At 42.7% G+C, this 23,291-nt stretch overlaps 1 protein-coding gene across 15 annotated transcripts in view; it reads left to right on the top strand.

Annotated features, from left to right (window-relative positions):
- AP2B1 (adaptor related protein complex 2 subunit beta 1) overlaps nt 1-23,291 on the top strand; it is a 153,451-nt gene that overhangs the window by 16,268 nt on the left and 113,892 nt on the right. For all 15 annotated transcript variants that reach the window (XM_002719241.6, XM_008271129.5, XM_089317387.1 and 12 more), the window contains 2 exons: nt 7,518-7,653; nt 11,816-12,061. In XM_002719241.6, coding sequence (XP_002719287.1) covers nt 7,518-7,653; nt 11,816-12,061 — 382 coding nt within the window. The remainder of the gene's footprint in view (nt 1-7,517; nt 7,654-11,815; nt 12,062-23,291) is intronic.

The raw sequence follows: 23,291 nt of genomic DNA, 5'->3' as shown, positions 1-23,291 counted from the left end.
AGAAGACATTTGTTCACTGAAAACATCCTCAAGAATAGTAGTTTCTTTTTAAATTATTTATTACACATGCAAAGATGGGGGAGGGGAGAGGGAGAAAGAGACAGACAGACAGACGGTGTGCTCTCATTTGCTGGTTCATTCTCCAAATGTCCCCAATAGCTGGGGTTGGGCCAGGGTGAAGCTGGGAGATAGGAGCGCAATATAAACCTCCCACATGGGTGGCAGAGATCCAAGTACCTGAGCTGAGCTGTCACCACTGCCTCCCAGGACACATTAGTAGGAAGCTGGAGTCAGATGCTGGAGCTGAGAGTCAAACCCAGGCCCTCTGACCTGAGATGCAGGTGTGTAACTGCTGTACTGTCCGTGTAGTTGCTTTTGCATTAATTCTCTGCATTAATTCTCTGACTTCAGTGTTTTTTTTTGTTTGGTTTTAGAAGAATGAAACAAGTTTAATTTTATTGAATATAGATCTAGCATAAAACCTCCTGAGAGCTGGCACAGTTACAAATCTATTGGCTGAGATAGCTTTAGAAGATGCTAAAAATACACTGAGAAGCAAAAGAGCTCACTCTTTGAAGCCGTTGCCTTCAACTTTGCAACTGTGCATTCAGCTGCTGAATTCATGATGAAAATCAATATTAAAATCCATTTGTTCGTATTTTTGTTTCTTTAATGTAACAGGGATACTTGAAAATAAGTGAGGGTTGTCTGCAAGCCTCTGAAGGAGTCTATGAGGTTAAAACTGTTTTTGTGATAACATTTAGTCAGTACTTGCCTTTTTTACCATTTTGATGTTGACACTGGTGGTACAAAGCAGTGGTAGGTAAAACTGCTGGTGTTTTAGAATTAATCAGAGTAGTGCTGCTAGTTTTAACAGTGGGATTGTATTCTATACCCCTACATACTGTCAAGAAAAGGTACAATTTACTTTGGCTATCCTTCATGAAGAATTCATCTATTTTTTATTTTATTTATTTATTTTTAAAGATTTACTTATTTGAAAGAGGGAGTTACACAGAGGCAGAGAGAGAGAGAGAAAGAAAGAAAGAGGTCTTCCATCTGCTGGTTCACTCCCCAGGTGGCTGCAGTGGCTGGAGCTGGACTGATCGAAAGCCAGGAGCTTCTTTTGGGTCTCTCACCCAGGTGCAGGGCCCAAGGACTTGGGCCATCTTCTACTGCTTTCCCAGGCCATAGCAGAGAGCTGGATTGGAAGACGAGCAGCCGGGACTAAACCAAGTGCCCATATGGGATGCCGGCACCACAGGCAATGGCTTTACCTGCTATGCTACAGTGCTGGCTCCCATCTTTCTTTCTTTCTTTCTTTTTTTTTTTTTTTTTTTTGACAGGCAGAGTGAACAATGAGAGAGAGAGAGACAGAGAGAAAGGTCTTCCTTTTGCTGTTGGTTCACCCTCCAATGGCCGCCGCGGCTGCAGTGCGGCCGACGCACCGTGCTGATCCGAAGGCAGGAGTCAGGTACTTATCCTGGTCTCCCATGGGGTGCAGGGCCCAAGCACTTGGGCCATCCTCCACTGTACTCCTGGGCCACATCAGAGAGCTGGCCTGGAAGAGGGGCAACCGGGACAGAATCCGGTGCCCCGACTGGGACTAGAACCCGGTGTGCTGGCGCCACAAGGTGGAGGATTAGCCTAGTGAGCCACAGCGCCGACCTCCCATCTATTTTTTAAAACTTTTGGCCGGCGCCGCGGCTCACTAGGCTAATCCTCCGCCTAGCGGCGCCGGCACACTGGGTTCTAGTCCCGGTTGGGGCGCCGGATTCTGTCCCGGTTGCCCCTCTTCCAGGCCAGCTCTCTGCTATGGCCAGGGAGTGCAGTGGAGGATGGCCCAGGTGCTTGGGCCCTGCACCCCATGGGAGACCAGGAAAAGCACCTGGCTCCTGGCTCCTGCCATCGGATCAGCGCGGTGCGCCGGCCGCAGCGCGCCGGCCGTGGTGGCCATTGGAGGGTGAACCAACGGCAAAGGAAGACCTTTCTCTCTGTCTCTCTCTCTCACTGTCCACTCTCCCTGTCAAAAAATAAAATAAAAATAAATAAAAATAAAACTTTTGATTTTGGACTTTGAGTATATCCTTTTTAATATTCTGTGTGCTAAAATAAGAATTGCACATAAAGCTCCTCTGCACAGCAAAATGTGGTGGTTGACTTGAGAGTGAGCCCTTGTGCGATTGTTTGACTTGCAAACACTATTTTTATTGAAAGGGATTGACAGACTGTATTTAATCAGACTCTGGCATTTGGGAGACATTTTACCAAAAATGAACAAAGTGAATCTGCTATTTCAAGAAGAAAAAATTTGACAGTAGGTAAATTTTGAGGTTTAAAGTAAAAATTAGAGTATTAGAAAGGGTATCTCATGAGCTTGACAGTTTCTAAATGCTTAAATATTTTTTTTAGATTATTTATTATTTATTTATTTATTTGACAGGTAGAGTTACAGAGAGAGAGAGAGAGAGAGAGAGAAAGGTCTTCCTTCTGTTGGTTCACTCCCCTAATGGCTGCTACGGCTGGTGCTACGCCTGGTGCTACGCCGATCAGAAGCCAGGAGCCGGGTACTTACTCCTGGTTTCCCGTGTGGGTGCAGGGACCCAAGCACTTGGGCCATCCTCCACTGCCCTCCCGGGCCACAGCAGAGAGCTGGACTGGAAGAGGAGCAACCGGGACTAGTACCCAGCACCCCAACTGGGACTAGAACCTGGGGTGCCAGCGCCACAGGCGGAGGATTAGCCAAGTGAGCCACGGCGCCGGCCTAAAGATTTTTCTGAGATTGGTGGTGAAAGAAATAAATGAATGTGATTATTTGTGTCAACTTTGGGAGGGTCCAAATAGCTCAGTGAACCAGTATTTTTCAAATGACCAGTGCATATATCACAATTACTTATGGGTAAAAGACCCATTCAACATGTATGATAAATGAATGGATTTTAATGCAAATAAATGCAAAAGTTTATTCATATGGTTTCAGATGCTACATTTCAATTAACTTATAAACTATCATTTGTAGAGTTGGACATTTGGTATAGCAGTTAAGTTTGTGCTTGGGACATCTACATTGCAAATCATTGTGCCTGGTTCTGATACTGGCTCTGCTTCTGATTCCAACTTCCAGCTGATACATACCCTGGGAGGTAACAGCATGTGTGTCTCTGCCATCCATATGAGAGACTTGGATTGAGTTTGCAGGCAGCTGGGGAATGAACTAACAGATGTCTGTCTCTTCTCCCTGCCTTTCAAATAAAATGAAATGAAATTAAGAAAAAAAAGCTGGCGCCGCGGCTCAATAGGCTAATCCTCCACCTAGTGGCGCCGGCACACCGGGTTCTAGTCCCGGTTGCCCCTCTTCCAGGCCAGCTCTCTGCTATGGCCCAGGAGTGCAGTGGAGGATGGCCCACGTGCTTGGGCCCTGCACCCCATGGGAGACCAGGAGAAGCACCTGGCTCCTGCCATGTGGGTGCAGGGACCCAAGCACCTGGGCCATCCTCCGCTGCCCTTCCGGGCCACAGCAGATAGCTGGACTGGAAGAGGAGCAACTGACACTAGTACCCGCTGCCCCAACCGGGACTAGAACCTGGAATACCAGTGCCGCAGGCGGAGGATTAGCCAAGTGAGCTACAGCGCTGGACCAAAACACATTAATATTTTAAAAGGGATCTTGAGGCCGGCGCCACAGCTCAATAGGCTAATCCTCCGCCTTGCGGCACCGGCACACCGGGTTCTAGTCCCGGTTGGGGCGCCGGATTCTGTCCCGGTTGCCCCCCTTGCAGGCCAGCTCTCTGCTGTGGCCAGGGAGTGCAGTGGAGGATGGCCCAAGTCCTTGGGTCCTGCACCCCATGAGAGACCAGGAGAAGCACCTGGCTCCTGGCTTCGGATCAGCGCGGTGTGCTGGCCGCAGCGCGCCAGCCGTGGCGGCCTTTGGAGGATGAACCAATGGCTAAAGAAAGACCTTTCTCTCTGTCTCTCTCTCACTGTCCACTCTGCCTGTCCAAAAAAAAAAGGGATCTTGAGACCAATACAGTAAGAACAGCTCCCATAACCAGGCAGGAGACCAGATAGAAAAGGTAACACAAGAGATAGGCTTTTGGCATAGTGCCTAAGATGCCACTAGGGATACCTGCACACACTGTACTATACACACACACACACACACACATATATATATAATTTTTGTACGATTTATTTATTTCTTTGAAAGGCAGAGGCAGAGAAGGAGAGAGAGAGGTTTTTCATCCGCTGCTTCACTCCCCAGATGGCTGTAATGGCCGGAGTTGGTCCCTTCCGAAGCCAGGAGCCTGGAGCTTCTTCCAGGTCTCCCACATGGATGCAGGGGCCCAAGGGCTTGGGTCATTTTCTACTGCTTTCGTAGGCTATAGCAGAGAGCTGGATTGGAAGTGGAACAGCTGGGACTTGAACCAGCGCCCATATGGGATGCCACAGCGCCAACCACTGTGTCAGTATTAAAATTAAAGGATAGTCGATGTATATTAGCCTTCATGGTGTTTATTATCTAGTTAAAGAGACCCCAATTTGAAAAATTAGGGAATAATGAAATATAGTTATGTAATTAGGTATTAAAATGTATATATTAAAGGCAGTAAGAACTCTGCAAAAGAAAGATCCATTCAAATAGAAATAGTTGGAGAACTCTTTTGGAGGGACAAGATGCAAGCTATGCCTGAAAAGATAACATGAGGAAACAGAATAAATAAGAGAGTAGCTACTTGTAGATGATCATGCTTCAATCTCCTTAGCAAGTAACCTCAAGTTCAATGCCGTCCAATAGAAATACAATGCAAGCCACATAAATAATTTAAATATTTTCTGGTAGCTATAATAAAAAGTAAAAAGAAATAGATGAGATTAATTTTAATAATCTTATTTAGAGCAGGAGTTTGGTGGTTAAGATGCCTGCATCATGTATCTGAATGCGTGGGTTTGATACCTGGCTCTTGACTCTGGCTTGCTGCTCATGTGTACCCTGGAAACAGCAGTGATGGCTCAAGTGGTTGGGTTTCTGCTACCCATGTGGAAGACCTAGATTGTGTTCCTGGCTCCTGCTACCCATGTGGAAGACCTAGATTGTGTTCCTGGCTCCTGGCTTAGGCTTGGCCCATTGTGAGCATTTGGGGAGTGCACCAGCAGATGGGGGAGCAAGTTTGTGCTCTGACTTGCCTCTCTGTCTCTCTACTTCTCTTTTTGGCTATCAAATAAATAAGAAAATAACTAATTTATTAAAATATATATATATATTTTATTTGATCCAGTATATCCAAAATTCTGTCATTTTAATGTATGATCAATATAAAATTTTTAATGAGTTATTTACATATTTTTCACATGGAGTCTTCAAAATCCATTTACATTTACATCAAATCTCAGTTCAGAATGGCCACATTGTAAGTACTCATCGGCTACTCTTGACTAATGGTTACCATCATGAGAAGTTCTGGTTTCTAGTTTTATAAATTGATTTTACCTCTAAAGCTTTGACAATTAAGTCTTGTTGATCTTGGCAAGTTAGAATCGTTTAAGATATTAATTTTACTATTGGTTAGTATTTCATGTTTGTTTACCAGTTTTATGATTCTTTTGCACATCAGCTGTTCTCTCATGAGATGGAAGGAAAACTCCTTTTGGAGAGCTTTGTTAGTGTTTGTTAAATATCTCCATGTACATGAACTATACAGATAGACTATACATAGAGGTACTATACATATAAACTGTTTCTTTGCCTTCCAGAATAGAAATCACTGGTTCATTGGAGATGTGAATTCTTTAGACTTGCATTCCGTCTTGTGTTCTGTAAATAATTTCTGTTTCTGTACCTGTTTTTATTTGTATACAGAAGCTATGCCAGTTTTTCATCATTCTTTTCTATAAAAATTATGCATTTGTTACTTTTTATGTTAGTAATAAGATATCTAGAAATATTTACAACTTATAAGGTATTCTGATAAAGCCTTGGGGAGAAGATTAATTCCTAACTTCTGTGTCTTATAGGAGAATGGTAAATCATGAAATGGCTAGAACTTGTAAATAGTATAAACTCTCTTTATATTTGATTAAACCCAAATTTTCATTTGTCCGAATGTATAATGTTAGATTAAATAAATTCCACAAAAAGGAAATCAGCATCTTAAAGAAATAACTGATTTCCTGTCTGAAATTAGAAATGAACAGAGTGAGCCTGGATGAAGCATTATATCATATGAGAAAGCAGGAATTACATCACAAGGCCAGGAGATGAATTCACATTGGTCAGGGATGGAAGAGCATGAGCGTTAAAAAGTTTTGTTTTGTTTTGTTTTTTGTAAAGATTTATTTATTGTATTTGAAAGGCAGAGTTACTGAGAGGCAGAGGCGAGGGTGGGGTAAGGAAGAGGTCTTCCATCCGCTGATTCATTCACTCTCCAGATGGCTGCAATGGCTTGAGCTGTGCCAATCTGAAGCCAGGAGCCAGGGTGCAGGGGCCCAAGAACTTGGGCCATCCTTTACTGCTTTCCCAGGCTGTAGCAGAGAGACGGATCAGAAGTGGAACAACTGGGACTTGAACTGGCGTCCATGTAGGATACCGGCACTGCAGATGGTGACTTTGTACCCTATGCCACAGCGCCAGCCCCTAAAATGCTTTGTAACCCTAAAATGCTTTGTAACTAGTGAAACTGCAGTGGATTGATATGAATTACTGTTAATTATTTTGGTATGGTAATGGTAGTGAGTTTTTTTTTTTTAAAGATCTATTTATTCATTTGAAAGTCAGAGTTACATAGAGAGAGGAGAGGCAGAGAGAGAGAGAGAGAGAGAGAGAGGTCTTCCATCCGATGGTTCACTCCCCAATTGGCCACAATGGCCAGAACTGTGCTGATCCAAAGCCAGGAGCCAGGAGCTTCTTCTGAGTCTCCCACGTAGGTGCAGGGGCCCAAGGACTTGGGTCATCTTCTACTGCTTTCCCAGGCCATAGCAGAGAGCTGAATTGGAAGAGGAGCAGCCGGGACATCCATATGGGATGTCGGTGCTTCAGGCCAGGGCGTTAACCTGCTGCGCCACAGTGCCAGCCCCATAAAGGTAGTGAGTTTTTAAAAAGATTCCTAAATTATACACTAAAATATTACAGGTGAAAGGTGTCTAGGATACATTTAAAAATAATGAGCAACTGGATGAGATGAGGACAGGTAGGGGCAGTGGGTTGAGAATATTTCCTGAAACAAGATGGGGCATATATCAATATGTCAGTATCTGTGGGTGATGAGTTCATTGAGTTCATTTTATTTCTTTGTTTATTGAAATATTTTCTTAATACAAAATTTTTTCAAAAACTATTTAGGGATCTTAGGACCAGTGCTACAATTTCTTTTATAATTGATTTCCATGATAGTAATTATCATTATGAGGATGTTTGTCTTTGCATCCAGTAACTCTGTTATAAGCCATTTCTTAATATTCTGTCCAGCAGCATGGTGCTCACTCCCATTCACTTTCCTTTTCTTTTTCCCTTCTCTGCTCAGCTCTCTCTTTCCAGATGTAGTGAACTGCATGCAGACTGACAACTTGGAACTAAAAAAGCTTGTGTATCTCTACTTGATGAATTATGCCAAGAGTCAGCCAGACATGGCCATCATGGCTGTCAACAGCTTTGTGAAGGTAACTTTTCCCAAGGACTCAAGAGCATTATACCTAAAAACAGCTTTTTCAGAAGTGATGCTAAGTATAGTTAGCTTCTGTGTTGCAAAGAAACAAGTTTTCTTCTGAAGGAAGGCCTCTAGGGAAGTACTGACAGTGACTAGAAATGTTCATGTGATAAGCCATCTATTTGCCAGAGTATTGTGTCATCCAGGGAAATTTAAGCCATGTGGTGAGCCTTCTGTAGTGGGGTTTGGTGCATCCCTGCCAGAAGGGCAGAAGAAAGCCAGGTGAAGCTGCACTGTTTTACTTTCCGACGCTGACAAAGTTTGGGCATATCATTGTAGTACAAGTAAACTGGGGCTCTCTCTGTTGTATCTTTATCAAAATAATGTTTATGAGTTAGAAATAGTGGAAGATGCAGGAGGTACTTTTGTTTTGTTTAATCTTCCAACATTTGATTATTTTTTATTATGGAATAATGTATTCAAGTAGAGGGAATATCATGATGAATACATAAACACCTATCTTGGGGTTTTCACAAATTTTTTTCAAGTCATAAGTTTATTTATAAACATACCTGGTATGCTATGAGTTCAAGAGTTTGATCTATTTTTTAAAGAGACTACATTTCTTGTAATACTGTTATCTGTTAAATAGATGACCTAAAACATCATTCTTTTTCTTTTCTTTTCTTTTTTTAAATTTATTTGATAGAGAGAGAGAGAGACAGAGAGAAAGGTCTTCCTTCTGTTGGTTCACCCCCAAAATGGCTGCTATGGCCAGAACTACGCCGATCTCAAGCCAGGAGCCTGGTGCTTCCTCCTGGTCTCCCATGTGGGTGCAGAGACCCCAGCACTTGGGCCATCCTCCACTGCCTTCCTGGGCCACAGCAGAGAGCTGGAGTGGAAGAGGAGCAACCGGGACTAGAACCCGGTGCCCATATGGGATGCTGATGCCGTAGACAGAGGATTAACCAAGTGAGCCATGGCACTGGCCCCATCTTTTTTTTTTTTTTTTTTTTAAGATTTATTTTATTTATTTGAAAGAGTTACAGAAAGAGGTAGAGAAAGAGAGAGTGGTCTTCCATCTGCTGGTTCACTCCCCAAAGGGCTGCAATGGCTGGAGCTGAGCCTATTCAAAGCCAGGAGCCAGGAGCCTCTTCCGGGTCTCCCATGTGGGTGCAGGGGCCCAAGGACTTTGACCATCTTCCACTGCTTTCCCAGGCCCATTAGTGGGGAGCTGGATCAGAAGTGGAGCAGCCGGGACTCGAACAGAGACCATATAGGATGTTGGCGCTGCAGGCTAAGGCTTTGGCCCACTATGCCACAGCACCGGCCCCACATCCTTATTTCTTTTCTTTTTTTTTTTAAAGATTTTATTTATTTATTTGAGAGGTAAAGTTACAGACAGTGAGAGGAAGAGACAGAGAGAAAGGTCTTCCATCTGCTGGTTCGCTCCCCAAATGGCTGTAATGGCTGGCTGGAACTCTGCCAATCTGAAGCCAGGAGCCAGGAGCTTCTTCCTGGTCTCCCACACAGGTGCAGGGGCCCAAGGGCTTGGGGCCATCTTCTACTGCTTTCCCAGGCCTTAGCAGAGAGCTGGATTGGAAGACGAGCAGCCAGGACTAGAACTGGGCACCCATATGAGATGCCGGCACCACAGGTGGAGGATTAACCTACTGCACCATGATGCCAGCCCTGGCCCCTACCACATCATTATTTCTTTTTTTTTTTATTTTATTTTTTATTTTATTTTATTTTTATTTATTTATTTTTTTGACAGGCAGAGTGGACAGTGAGAGAGAGAGACAGAGAGAAAGGTCTTCCTTTGCCGTTGGTTCACCCTCCAATGGCCGCCGCGGCCAGCGCGATGTGGCCGGCGCACCGCGCTGATCCGATGGCAGGAGCCAGGAGCCAGGTGCTTTTCCTGGTCTCCCATGGGGTGCAGGGCCCAAGCACCTGGGCCATCCTCCACTGCACTCCCGGGCCACAGCAGAGGGCTGGCCTGGAAGAGGGGCAACCGGGACAGAATCCGGCGCCCCAACCGGGACTAGAACCCGGTGTGCCGGCGCCGCTAGGCGGAGGATTAGCCTAGTGAGCCGCGGCACCGGCCCCACATCATTATTTCTTAAGCAGCTGGTATCATACGTACTATGAAAAAAGGTACAGCAAATCCAGATCTAAAATGCAAAGTCATTATAACTAGCAACCTCTACTTGTTTTCCACTGAAAATGGCAAATTCTTCCTGGGCCCTCCTCCTAGTGGCTCCTAAGGACCATGGAGTTTGTGAACCTCTGGATGCTCTGGAGGAGGCACAGAGACCCAAGAAGGAAGAAATGGTGGCACCACACTAAGCCTCGCTCTATTCACAGCCTTGTTCCTCTGTGTGCAAGGACTGAAAGGCGAGTTTTCACAGTTATTGACACATGGCCACTGTTGTTGAATTTATACTCCCTATACTTTCCAGATTCCCACCTCCTTTTCTGTTGGATTTGTAAAAAATTTATTTGAAAGACAGAGAGTATGGGAGGAACAGATAGGCAGCCAGAGATCTCTCTCATTGTTTGTTCACTTCCCAAATGCCCACAGCATCTGGAACTCAATCTAGGTCTCCTGTATGGATGGTAGGTACCCAACTTCTTGAGCCATCACTTGAAGCTCTCAGGGTTGTATGTTATCAGGAAGCTGGAATCAGGAACAGAGCCAAGATATAAGCCTAGGTTCTCCAGTGTGGAATGGAGAATCCCAAGTAGGGTCTTAACCATTGTGCCAACTTCCTGCCCCTGTTGCTGGATAATGTTTAAGCAAATCGTGAACATAACTTCATTCATTTTTTAAAAAACTTTATTTATTTATTTGAAAGACAAAGTGACATAGAGATCTTCCATCTGCTAGTTAACGCCAAATGGTCCCCAACAGCTGAATCTGGGCCCAGTTGAAGCCAGAAGCCAAGATTATTCCATCCTCATCTCCTACACAGGTAGCAGAGACCCAAGTACTAAGGCCATCTTCTGCTGCCTTCCTTGGTATAATAGAAAGCTGAATGGGAAGCAGAGCAGCTGGGAATTGAACTGGCACTCTCTGTCTGTCTGTCTGTCTTAGAATCAGAGAGTGAGAGGCAGACAGAGAGAGATCTTTCATCCAAGGGCCCACATGGGCAGCAAGAGCCTAAGCACAAGGGCCATCCTCCACTGCTTTCTCAGGCAACCAATAGGGAACTGAACTGGAAGTGGAGTAGCCAGAACTGGAACTAGTGCCCATATGGGATGCCAGCATTGCAGGCAGCAGCTTTACCACTATGCCAGTGCTGGTCCCCCAAATTAGCATTTCTAAAAATAACTTCTCTATTTATTTAAACTGTCTTGAAAAATAACCAATATGCCTTATTATTTCTTATGGATGTTTTCTTCTTTTCCTATCTAATTATATTGTACCAAGAGAACATAACAGTTCATTCTTCCTGCCTAATGATTCATAGATGGAAAATATCATTGGGAAGAAATTAGTTTACAGTGTTTAGAAGTTAGAGCTGTACATAGTTTTATATGGTTTAAAGAAATTTTGTGATATAGGACAATTTAAAATAATTCTTTCTCAGTGTCCTACTTGAGCTATATTTGGCAGCACATGCTAGTAAAGGAAAAGGCCTATTATTACCTTGGAGGGCCTGCTCTGCTGTTTAACTCGAAGTACTGATGTCTGCCTTCAACTAGCTCCTACGTTCTCCTTTATTTTCTTGGTTCTTAGTCCGAGAAATCTAGCCCTCTTTTTTCTCTACTTAATAGTAATGAATTGACAGAGTAGGACAGTGTCTTTCCAATTCCCCTTTACTTTCCTATACCAAAATACAAACCCAGAGGCCTTTTGTGCTTTTAGGGCAGATCCACTAATAGCTGTGGATGCAACATACCAATTTGTTAGGCTTCTACCTAGCCTTGGAATGAATTCTACTGGGCTTTCTTTATTGTGAATATAAACAGTTAAATGAGTTCATAACCTAAAGTCTTAAATTGATGATGAAGCCTTGTACTTAGGAAAAGAATAGTGTGGGAGATTGGGTTCGAGGTAGAATGTAACTGGATGCTTGAATTAATGAAATCATCTTTTGTGACTCATGTACTGAACTGTTTACTATTAGTCACCAGGTACACTTAGAGTTGTTTGTGGATGTTTTTTGCAGGACTGTGAAGATCCCAATCCTTTGATTCGGGCCTTGGCAGTCAGAACTATGGGCTGCATCCGAGTAGACAAGATCACAGAGTATCTCTGTGAACCCCTCCGCAAGTGCTTGAAGGATGAAGATCCCTATGTTCGAAAAACAGCAGCAGTCTGTGTGGCAAAACTCCATGACATCAATGCCCAGATGGTGGAAGATCAAGGATTTCTGGATTCTCTACGGGATCTCATAGCAGATTCAAATCCAATGGTAATAGACTTCTACTTTTACAAAGAGAGCAGTATTTAAAATGGGTCCTTTTTTTTTTTTTTTTAAAGATATATTTATTTATTTAAAAGTCAGAGTTACACAGAGAGAGGAGAGGCAGAGAGAGAGAGGTCTTCCATCTGATGGTTCACTTCCCAGTTGGCCGCAATGGCCAGAGCTGTGCCAATCTGAAGCCAGGAACCAGGAGATTCTTCCAGGTCTCCCACGTGGGTGCAGGGGCCTAAGGACTTGGGCCATCTTCTACTGCTTTCCTAGGCCATAGCAGAGAGCTGGATCCGAAGTGGAGCAGCCAGGTCTTGAACTGGCGCCCATATGGGATGCCAGCACTTCAGGCTAGAGTGTTAACCCGCTACACCACAGCGCTGGCCTCATGGGTCCTTGTCAAGGTGTGTTTAACACAACTTTGTCTTTGAGATGTTGGATCACAGGATACCTGTGGGAAACAAGACTTCTGTGTGTACTATAGATGGTATATCTCATCCCTGAGGCATTTTTGAGGTGCAAACCAAGCACTCAGTACAAGAGTTTTAAATCAGACATTTGTACCTACTCCTGTATTTGCTCAGAAGCAAACTAGTACTTTCATTTTCTTCAGATTGTTATTTAAATTTTTGCACTCACATTTTTTACTTCAAAAAGTCTATGGGAAACGGAATTAAAATGTGTGTTTATCTTTGTACCAAAAAGAAAATAAAATCCATACACAGTAGGGGATTTTTTTCTTCTTTTAAGGTTTATTATTTATTGAAAGGCAGAGGTGGGGAGAGAGAGTGAGAGAAAGAGATCTTCCATCTGCTGGTTCACTTTCCAAATGCCTGCAACAACCAGGGTTTGACCAGGCCAAAGCCAGGAGCTAGGAACTCCATTTCAGTCTCCCTCAGGGATCCAAATACTTGAGCCATCTTCACTGCTCCCAGGTGCATTTGCAGGGAGCTAGATCTGAAGTGGAGCAAGTAGATCTCAAACTGGCACTCTGATGGGATGCAAGGTGTCACAGATGCCAAGAAGATGAGGGAATAAGCTGCTTTCTTTAAAGTGCTCTCCTTTTTTTCTAACCCAGTGTTTACTTGAAGGTGAATAACAGTAAGAATCAGCTGGGGGCAAGCTTTGTGGCCAGCAAGTGTAGCTGCCATGTAAGTGCCAGCAGACCATAGTCTCTGCTGCTCTACTTTCTTTCTTTCTTTCTTTTTTTTTTTTTTTAAGATTTATTTATTTATTTGAAAGTTAGAGTTACACAGAGAGAGAGATCTTCTATCCCCTGGTTTACTCCCCAGTTGGCGACAACGGTCGGAGCTGCTCTTATCTGAAGGCAGGAGCCAGGATCTTCTTCCAGGTCTCCCATGTGAATGCAGGGGCCCGAGGATTTGGGGCGTCCTCTGCTGCTTTCCCAAGCCACAGCAGAGAGCTGGATCAGAAGTGGAGCAGCCAGGACTTGAACTGGCTGGCATGCATATGGGATGCCAGCACTGCAGGCGGTGGCTTTTCCTACTACGCCACAGCACCAGCCCCACCCACACCCTCCGCTCCACTTTCAATCCAGTTCCCTGTTAGTGGGCCTGGGGAAGCCTCAGAAAATAGTGCAAGTGCTTAGGTTCTTTCCACTTACATGGGAGACCTGGATGGAGCTCTAGGCTCCTGATTTTGGCCTGGCCCAGCTCTGGCTGTTGTGGCTGTTTGGGGAGTCAACCAGTGAATGAAAGACTATCTCTGTCTCTCATTCTGCCTTTCAAATAAATAAATAAGTATTAAAAAATTATTCAGTGGATAATCTCTAAATATTTTTTGTTGAGCATTTTGAATAGTTGGAATTTGCCTGAAATACTCTCTCTTACTTGCATATTACCTGCTCAGATCTCTGCTTTGATTTCTCCTTGGGTTCACCTGATTCTATTGGTATCCTTGGCTTCCATTTGTGATCCTTCAAAGTTAGTATTAAGGTCACGGAATGAAGCAAACTACAGTTTTTTAAAAAAGTGTTCATTTATTCAAAAGTCAGACCTACAGAGAAAGATCCTCCGTTTGCTGGTTCACTCTTTAGATGGCCACAATGGCCAGGGCTGGGCCAGGCTGAAGCCAGGAGCTTCATTTGGGTCTCTCAGGTCTGCAAGCCCCAAACCACTTTTTAAAGGTACTTAAGGGGCTGGCACTGTGGCATAGCAGGTTAAGTCACTGCCTGCAGTGCCGGCATCCCATTTGGGCACCAGTCTGATTTCCAGTTGCTCCACTTCTAATCTAGCTCTCTGCTATGGCCTAGGAGAGCAGTAGAAGATGGGTGAAGTCCTTGGGCCCCTGTACCCGCATGGGAGACCCAGAGGAAGCTCCTGACTCCTGGCTTCGGGTTGGCCCAGCTTTGGCCGTTGCGGCCATTTGGGGAGTGAACCAGCGGATGGAAGACTGCTCTGTCTGCCTCTGCCTCTCTGTAACTCTGCCTTTCAAATAAATAAATAAATCTTTCAAATAAATAAAAGAAAAGAAAAAGAAAAGTACTTAGGTCCTAACTAGCATCAGCCGTCTTTTAGCCATCTCCTAGGCTTGGGGGTAGGTATGGATATGGGTATGGAAGTGATTTAACCATGATTTCTGACGGAAAATCTTCACCAGTGTTAGAAGTCAGTCTTGAGCCGGCGCCGTGACTCAATAGGCTAATCCTCCACCTTGCGGCGCCGGCACACCGGGTTCTAGTCCCGGTTGGGGCGCCGGATTCTGTCCCGGTTGCCCCTCTTCCAGGCCAGCTCTCTGCTATGGCCAGGGAGTGCAGTGGAGGATGGCCCAGGTGCTTGGGCCCTGCACCCCATGGGAGACCAGGAAAAGCACCTGGATCCTGGCTCCTGCCATGGGATCAGCGCGGTGTGCCGGCTGCAGCGGCGGCCATTGGAGGGTGAACCAACGGCAAAAGGAAGACCTTTCTCTCTCTGTCTCTCTCACTGTCCACTCTGCCTGTCAAAAAAAAAAAAAAAAAAAAAAAAAAGTCAGTCTTGCTCTTCTCTCACCCAGACAATACTATGTGACACTTTCTCAAAGTATTCATAAAGAAATGAGTTTATAAACCAATGAGATCTACTTTTTAGAGTGTTTAGCTGCTACCAACTTATGTTTTTGGCATTGCTTTTAATTCTGAGCAACTGCTTTTGAAATTCTCTACCTGAGGACAAATGAGGCGATGAGAAGTACTTGAGCTCCAAGCACCAACCAGATAAGCAGAATATCATGTACCCTGTGGAAACTTATTAAATATTCAGAGGTGCTCAGAATGGATTGAGGTGAAAATTGAACTCACATGGGCAACTCCAGTTTGAGGGGAAAAAGTGTCTTTACACTAAATGCCTAGGCCTGTAAAATTAGATGGTCAGGGCTAAAGATCAGCTGAAGGTTTGATAGTAAGGAATTTTTTTTTCTTTTTTCTTTTTCACCTGCGTAGCACTTAGAGATCTTTATCCTGCTCAGTTGAAAGGAGATTCTTAAGCCTGTAGAGAGGGCTGGTTTTCATCCAGTCCATGGTACTCACCTGAAATATACATGCCGTTTATTTACTTAGTTTGCTTTTCTATTGTTTTTTTTTTTAAACTTTTATTTAATGAATATAAATTTCAAAAGTACAACTTTTGGATTATAGCGATTTTCCCCCCATAACCTCCCTCCCACCCACAAACCATCCCATCTCCTACTCCCTCTCCCATCTCATTCTTCATTAAGATTCATTTTTAATTATCTTTATATACAGAAGATCAACTTAGTATATACTAAGTAAAAATTTCAACAGATTGCACCCACACAGACACACAAAGTATAGAGTACTGTTTGAATACTAGTTTTACTGTTAATTCACGTAGTACAGCACATTGACAGAAATCCTACATGAGGAGTAAGTGCACAGTGACTCCTCTTGTTGATTTAACAATTGACACTTTTTTATGACGTCAGTAATCACCCGAGGTATGCTCTTTTATTGTTAGAATCTTCAAACATACTCACAACTAGAGAATACATGAATACAGTAAATAAGTGAGCTCATTTATCTTGATGAGATCAGAGCATTTTCAGTTCATGGCAATCTTGTTTTATTTTTCTATCTTACTATCTGTAATTTAAGCAAGTAACACATAAATGAATATCTATTTTAATATGCTATAATGTAATAAGCTGGAGAATGCTGGTAAGAATTTTTGACCTGTTTTTACTACAACAAATCAAAGTATTTGGGGAGATATTCACAAATATTGAGGAGACTTTTAGAGAAAGTTTAAGGTTACTTGGTTGGTCTTGTCTCTTTGCTGCAGATTTTTCTTAGAACTGGCTGTCAGCATTAGATACCAAATTGTTGGGCCTACTCCTCTCTAAATAGAAAATCTCTCTGCAGTCTTGTTAGATTTCTCACTAGCAGAAATTTTCCCTGATATTGTTTGACGTACTGCTAGAGGGCTGCCCAGAATGTAAACTAAAAATGCCCTCACTTTTAGTGACTAAATCTATATATGCATGAGCCTGAAAGCTGGGTGCCTCCTTTAGTCTTATGCATGGAGTCCATTGTTTGCCTAATTCTTGTTCTGAACTTGTTTTACATACAACATACCTGTCATTTTTTGAGTGTTTGATTCATTTTAGTGAGGAACTGGAAAGTTTAGTCTCAAGAGCTAACCAACAAATATACATACACCTATTTTTGATCTCAAGTCCATGCTTTTCTTCTCAAGTGTATGTCCTGCTTTGTACCTTAAAGAATTTACAACTATCATTAGAACACTGATTTTCCTTTTATCAGTGGAATCACATGCTACTGAGGGGAGACAGATTGAGTGCACGAATGTAAAGTGACATCCAGGATCTAGTGGTCAAACATCTAGGAAGTTTCTAAGGCCTATGATGGTCTTGTGTCATTGGGAAAAGAGAAAGTTAAATTTAAGTGCCTTCTGTGCTAAGCACAATGATAGGTGTGTTTACTTTGAGTATTTTACTTACTTCAGCTCTCATGTCTGCCCTGTGAAGTAGAAGTTACTCCATGTTACAGATCAAGAAATGTTCACTCCTGCAGAGAGATAAAGGAGCTATCCAAGGTCATGCAGCTAGCAGTCAAGAGGCAGGATTCCAATCTGGTTCTGAGACCCAAAACCCATTTTTAGTTAATGCCTTCATGGATGTATATGTATATGATACCATGTTAGTGTGTGTGTATGTGTATGTGTGCATATACACATTTACAATTTTTATTTTCTCAATCAATTTTTTGAATACATAAAGATCTCTAGGTATCTGAGCACTGTTTTATTAAGGGAATCTTCTCAGTTTTCTTACTCTGATAATGGATATGAATCATTTTATTACTGCTCTTAAGGACTGATTTTCTTCCACTTCTTCAGAGGCTGCTCCACATGGTGGCAGCACTGCATCAGCAAACATTAGACTTTTACAAAGGAAGTGAACATTTCCTGGGCATCTGCCTTAGTATTCCTGTAGACAGCATCCTAGATGTGAGAACACCAGCACATCTGCAGTGAGAACTTTGAAGTCTTCTGAAGTAAGATGTTGATCAAGTGCTGATCTTCAGTCCGATTCCTAGTGGCATGTGCCTTATATAAAATAACAGGACTTTATTAATTTTCATTCCTTGTCTTTTTTGAGTATCATTCACACCTCATTTTCCTATAGTAATTTTATCACTTAATGCTTTTTTAATCTGACTTTCATGAAATATTTGAGAGAAAAAATGGACTTAAAAAATTTTTTTTCAAGTTTATTTTCATTTATTAAAGATGGAATGACAGAGAGAGAGAGAGAGAGATATCCTTTCATCCATGGGGTTTACTCCACAAATGCCTGCAACAGCCAGACCTGGGTCAGCTGAAGCCAGGATCCAGAAACTCCAAGTACTTGAGGGATCATCCTCTGCCTTCTCAGGTGTATTGCCAGCAAGCTGGATCAGAAACTGAGGAGCCTGGGACTTGAACCAGCACTCAATATGGGATGTAAGCATCCCAAAGCAGCGGCTTAACCCAGTGTACTACAATGCCTGCCCCCATTTTTTTTTTTTTAAAGATTTGACAGGTAGAAAGAGAGAGAGATCTTCCATCCCCTAGTTCACTCCCCAGATAGCCACAATAGCCAGAGGTGGGCCAATTCAAAGCCAAGAACCAGGAGCTTCTTCCAGGTCTCCTATGTGGGTGCAGAAGCTCAAGTACTTGGGCCATCTGCTGCTGCTGTCCCAGTCACATTAGCAGGGAGCTGGATCAGAAGTAGAGCTGCCAAAACTGCAGCTGGCTTCCATATGGGATGCCAGCACTGTAGACAGCAGCCTTACCCACTATACCACAGCATAGTCCCTGAGAGACAGCTTTTATCTGCTAATTTGTTTAAGAAGATTTATTTATTTATGTATTTGAAAGGCAGAGTCTACAGAGAAAGAGGGAGAGAGCGATCTTCCAGCAGCAGATTTACTCCCCTAATGGCTGCAATGTCCGGAGCTGGTCTGATCCAAAGCCAGGAGCCAAGAGCTTCCTCTGGATCTCCCATGTTAGTGACAGGGACCCAAGTAGTTAGGTCTCTGCTTTTCCCAGGTGCATTAGCAGGGAGCTGAATCAGAAATGGCGCAACTAGGACTCCAGCTGGTGCCCATATGGGATGCTGATGTTGCATGTGGCAGCTTTACCCACTATACCACCACAATAAATCAGCTCTTCATCTGCTGATTTACTCCCCAAGTGGGCACAATGGCCAGGATTGGGCCAGGCTGAAGTCAGCCTGGAACTCTGTCCAGGTCTCTTATGTGGTTGGCAGGGGTCCAAGCACTGGCTCATCTTCTGCTGTTTTCCCAGGCATTTTATTAGGGAACTGGATCAGAAGTGGAGCAGCCAGACCTCAAACCATTGCTTATATGGGGTGCCAGCATTACAGGGCAACTTAACCTGCTTTGCCAAAACACCAGTGCCTAACAGTATCTTAAGATATTTGAATAATGAACATTATTGTTTGTGTATCTTGTTTCCATGTAATCAAACCTCCTTGCCATAATGAGATGTGTTGGCTCAACTAGGTAGTTTGAGCTGTCACTCCACTGAGGAAGATGGGGGAAAAATGGAACAATATAAGATGTAACATGGTAGGCATATTATCAGTTAATATTCCAGGCAGTGTTGTGGCTTAATTTATAAACTATAAGTTTCATTTATTTTAGAGGGGACAAAAATTTAATTAGTACTGCATGCCATTGTCCGCTTGAAAAAATGATAGTGACTGAAATGCTTAGAACAAATAAATGTGTTCCTGTGCTTTACCTGTTATTTGAAGCAGCTCAATAAAGGAGATAGCAAGATTCTAAACTATTGTTGATTTTTAAAAGAGGATAAAAATATATAAATTGCCTAGTATTTCTTCATAATTGTTTTGGTCAATTATTCTACAGTTTTCATTGTATTCACATCTTCAAGGGCAATGGCCAAAAGAATTGTAAATTGAACAGAAAAATGGAAGCATAAATCTGTTCACTGGTATGATCTTTAAAGTGTGATCTTTAAAGTCATTGCTGGAAATCAAAGGGTTCCAGATAGTAATTTAGTTAATAGGAAGTCGCTGTACTGGAAAGTGGTAAATTCTTTGGATTCCCAAACTGTGTGAATGAGTGAAATTGGAATGCAAGGTGAAAAGCCTTCCAAGAGACAGGGAGATGTGTATAGCATCTCAGAGAAGTGTATCTGTATGATATTTCACTCCTAACCTGTATCTAGATTTTCTTTTGGAGTCCTTTCTTATGGGATTCTTTTCATTCTAAACATACCCCCTGTTACAATTTACTCTTTTTTAAAAAATGAGGTAAAATTTATGTCCTCAGAATTGCTACATATTAGATAGGTATAGCTTGTACTCAGATTTTATAGCTAGACAGTAAATCATACCTCTAAAATGCCGCCAGAATATGATTATCTGTGAAATGTGTGAAGTAGAATACTTCTCCTTGTATAAACCTGTGTGTCACCTTTGCCTGGAAGTAATGTTTGACTATGTTATCCTCCCATACCCTGGCTCTTCTCCCTTTTCTCCTGGTTGACTTTGCATTCATATTTAAATATCATCTCCTTCTGCTGAACAACTCTGAACTTACGCTGGGTCTGTTTCCTTATCTGTAACTTTAGTAGCAACTACCTGAGTTGTTAAGAGGATTAGAAGGACATGGTTAATAGATTTTAGCTCTTACAGTCTTTTATGTTTTAGTTCAGTCACTCTAATATGTATGAACTAAAAAGCAAGATACATAGGACTTATTAAAAAACATTTGGCTGCCGGTGCTGTGGCTCAATAGGCTAATCCTCCGCCTGCGGCGCCGGCACACCGGGTTCTAGTTCCGGTCAGGGCGCTGGATTCTGTCCCGGTTGCCCCTCTTCCAGGCCAGTTCTCTGCTGTGGCCCGGGAGTGCAGTGGAGGATGGCCCAAGTCCTTGGGCCCTGCACCCGCATGGGAGACCAAGAAAAGCACCTGGCTCCTGGCTTCGGATCTGCGCGGTGCGCCGGCTGCAGCAGCCATTGGAAGGTGAACCAACGGTAAAGGAAGACCTTTCTCTCTGTCTCTCTCTCTCACTGTCCACTCTGCCTGTCAAAAAAAAAAAAAAAAAGAAAAGAAAAAAAAAAACATTTAGTAAACTCCGAGGGTCCATAGGAACTTTCAGAGTGAGAAGTCTGAAGTTAAGGCTGAGAAAGATTTGTCTAGGATTCAATGTGATTTTATATTTATCATGGTACTTCAGAAAGTTCATGGAAGGCAGAATTAAAAGATGAAAGATTATTTTGGTGCAAAAAATATTGTGTATTTCATAATGTACATTTTCTATGAACTTTCTGATGACCCCTAATGTGTATATGTTTAATATCTGTTTCTATAAAGTATTTAATATCTGTGTCTGTATAGCAATGTCTGTAGAGGGTGAGGAGTGGGGAATGTTGAGTTGCAGTCTCCCAAAGAACCTAACTTCAATAATTGGGAGGCAAGATGAATAAAAGAGTTTTAATTTGTTTTGACTCCTTTGTAACTTAGATGTCAACATAAACATTTTTTAATTTTAAAATTTTTTTTATTTTTTTTAAAGATTTATTTATTTATTTGAAAGTCAGAGTTACACAGAGAGAGGATAGGCAGAGAGAGAGAGAGAGAGAGGTCTTCCATCCAATGGTTCACTCCCCAGATGGCCGCAACAGCCGGAGCTGCGCCGATCTGAAGCCAGGAGCCAGGAGCCAGGAGCTTTCTCTGGGTCTCCCACGTGGTTTCAGGGACCCAAGCACTTGGGCCATCTTCTGCTTTCCCAGGAGCATTAGCAGGGAGCTGGATTGGAAGTAGAACAGCCTGGACTCAAACTGGTGCCCATATGGGATACCAGCTCTGCAGACTGTGGCTTAACCAGCTACACTCCACAGCACCAGCCCCCAGGAAAAGGCTCTCTTAGAAGAAGGGAGTTTTAAGTTTCCAGCTATTTTTGAAGTTTATTTTAGAAAACAGATAAAATATGTACATAGTACAAAATTTCAAAGAAACACAATGACAAGTGAATGGTCTTATATACCTTAACCACCAATTTCTGTCTTGAAATTAGTCTTTATTTTAGATTTGGCTTACTTTGTTCTCATGGCCTACTGACTGGGAGAACTGGAAACACTCCCTTATGGTCCTGCTTCATTACATTTCGGCAAATGTAACAGTATGAAAATAGGAAGATGAAAGTGGAGGGGTAGAATGGAAGGAATTTGGAATGGTTCTAGACTTTTGATATTGGGAGTGGAAGAGTGTCTCCTGGTCAGTGACTGACACAGTGACCATTTGGCAGTGATCTCTTTTCTCTGTGCAAACATTTCTCTTGCCAAACATAATCTTCTAGTCTGATCTTTTTGCATCTTTTAATTAGACTTAATTTTCTGTTTCCTTTCTTGTTACAATGTGATAGTAAGTGGAAATTACCTATTTAAAAACCAGAACTTACTGGCTACCTTATTCATTTGGTTAAATATCCAGTTGCTTATGAAGATAACAGGAATTCTAAGTGCTCATCTGTTGAGCACTCTTCTTCCCCATTGTCCTCTTTAATTTTCATGATTCTCGTCTTATATATTTTCTATTATCAGACCTTATATTAATTCTTTTATATGTAAAAAGGGTTTGATTGGCAAGTGGGAAATTGTGATTGGAGGGGAATCTTTTTTATATATAATCACTGAAACAACTTCTATCATATCTCATTTATATATATGGAATATTTATATTCAGCATCACTTTGCTCATCTTTAAATTTTTAAATTTTTTTTTTTTTTGACAGGCAGAGTGGACAGTGAGAGAGAGACAGAGAGAAAGGTCTTTCTTTGCCGTTGGTTCACCCTCCAATGGCCACCATGGCCGGCGCGCTGCGGCTGGCTCACCGCACTGATCCGAAGCCAGGAGCCAGGTGCTTCTCCTGGTCTCCCATGGAGTGCAGGGCCCAAGTACTTGGGCCATCCTCCACTGCACTCCTAGGCCATAGCAGAGAGCTGGCCTGGAAGAGGGGCAAGCGGGACAGAATCCGGTGCCCCGACCGGTACTAGAACCCGGTGTGTTGGCGGCCGGTGCCGCGAGGCGGAGGATTAGCCTATTGAGCCGCCCGGCCCTGATTCCCATTCTTACTTAACTAAGATCTGTTTCAATTAACTTTATACACATGCAATTAACTTTATACTAAGTAAAGAGTTCAACAAATATTATTTAAAAAAAAAAAAACTTCAACAGTTGAGACAAGAACTGTTAAAAGTCGTTGTATCTCAAAGTGTCAATTTCACTTCTGTAGATTACCTTTTAGGTGCTCTATTAATTAAACCAGATCAGGGAGAACATATGGTATTTGTCCTTTTGGGACTGGCTTATTTTACTTAGTATAATGTTTTTCCTGTTTCATCCATTTTGTTGCAAATGACAGGATTTCTTTTCTTTTTTTTTTTTTTAAGCACTGTGTAATATTCCATGTTGTACCTGTCCCATAATTTCTTTATCTAGTCTTCAGTTGACGAACATTTGGGTTGATTTCATATCTTAGCTATTGTGAATTGAGATGCAGTGTTTTACAATTTTTAAACAACTTAAAGTCATTTGTTGTAGATTTATACTTTTTTTTTTTTTGACAGGCAGAGTTAGTGATAGAGACAGAGAGAAAGGTCTTCCTTCCGTTGGTTCACCCCCCAAATGGCTGCTACAACCGGCATGCTGCAGCTGGCGT

This window comes from Oryctolagus cuniculus, chromosome 17, assembly GCF_051225735.1.
Source record: "Oryctolagus cuniculus isolate XC-2025 breed Fujian yellow rabbit chromosome 17, ASM5122573v1, whole genome shotgun sequence".
Classification (NCBI taxonomy): domain Eukaryota; kingdom Metazoa; phylum Chordata; class Mammalia; order Lagomorpha; family Leporidae; genus Oryctolagus; species Oryctolagus cuniculus.
The sequence above is the reverse complement of the archived record's forward strand: the minus strand, read 5'-3'. Positions and strand labels throughout refer to the sequence as shown.